The following is a 1185-nucleotide window of genomic DNA, read 5'->3' on the forward strand; positions in this document are numbered from 1 at the left end:
GAGACCGAGCCCGTTATTACCGTGGGCTGTCAGCTTAGCTGTCGCTATGCTGATCCCACCACAGGGACGGACTCATGCGTCCCCAGACGCTTTGCGGCTACTTCTGGCCCACACAGATGGGGATGGCACTGGTGATACCTAACATCGTTTGTATGCCTTCATCTCAACTGGCCATGAGATTCACCCCAATGGTGCTGTGAAAATGCCCCGTAGTAAACCAAGGCGCCTCCTCGGGACTAGATGCCCTAGTAAGAGCTTCTCGGCTACCTGGTAACGCAATGATAAACGGATTGATTGCAGTCGCAGGTATACAAACAAAGCGGAGGCAATACTCAACGATATACCCACCGTGATCTCTTCCTTGCTTGGGCGTTACACCCACACTCGAATGATCTACCCCAAGAACGCGATCACTTTCAACCATCTGAGTCTCGTCCAGGGACGGGCTAGGATGATCCTAAAGTCACGATAACATATATAACAACACAAGCCCCATATACATGTCACGAAGCTCAAGACCAGAAGGCCTCGATTGCCTTCAACAACCGCTTACTATGGTAAATCGTCAATCAGCAGCAGCATGAGATTACGTTACGCAGACAGGCAGCAATAAGATTTGATCATAAATATAATTTCCGATCTGTCTAATAGTGCGATAATATATCAGTTTACTATAGTGTTATGGTGATTATGACAGTGTTGGGGGATATCACAGCCCCTACTGGATACACTTCTTGGCACTATCGACAACCATTCTATACCTTCTTGCAACGCTTCTCGGCCATCACGAGGACCTTGTCCCACTTCTGTTTGTTACGGCTGTCGGGTAAGCGCTGGTAGTTCCTGATCACTCACTGATTCCCGCAAATCGCAACGATCCCCACTAACCCACCTAACTAACGCTCCATATATCTGCTCACATAGTTCCGTAGTAGGCGCCAAACGAAGTGCAGTGGACATGACGAAAACACCGTACCTGTCAGGTTAAAAATACACATAAATGACAGTTCAAAGTCGTACGCGCTGTTCATGAGAGTTATCATCGCTGCATTTTGGCACGACGTGTTACCGTAGTCGATCAAGCGGTGAATGAGCATAACACCTGGAGGTGGCAGTATATCCCTGTCACCGCTCCACAAGACCAACGTCACTTACGCATATCATCTGGTGAGACTTTCAGGGCTG

General features: G+C 48.4%; 1 protein-coding gene across 1 annotated transcript; it reads right to left on the reverse strand.

The window, feature by feature from the left end:
* Positions 1 to 755: 755 nt before the first annotated feature.
* On the reverse strand, positions 756 to 960 carry Pmar_PMAR016775 (hypothetical protein; the record flags this gene model as incomplete). The annotated part of the gene is made up of 2 exons (XM_002782052.1): positions 756 to 843; positions 893 to 960. 2 exons carry the CDS (start codon positions 958 to 960, stop codon positions 756 to 758), a joined length of 156 nt encoding a protein of 51 aa, XP_002782098.1.
* Between the last annotated feature and the right edge of the window lie 225 nt (positions 961 to 1185).

Source organism: Perkinsus marinus (genome assembly GCF_000006405.1).
Source record: "Perkinsus marinus ATCC 50983 genomic scaffold scf_1104296940268, whole genome shotgun sequence".
In the NCBI taxonomy this organism is placed as follows: domain Eukaryota; phylum Perkinsozoa; order Perkinsida; family Perkinsidae; genus Perkinsus; species Perkinsus marinus.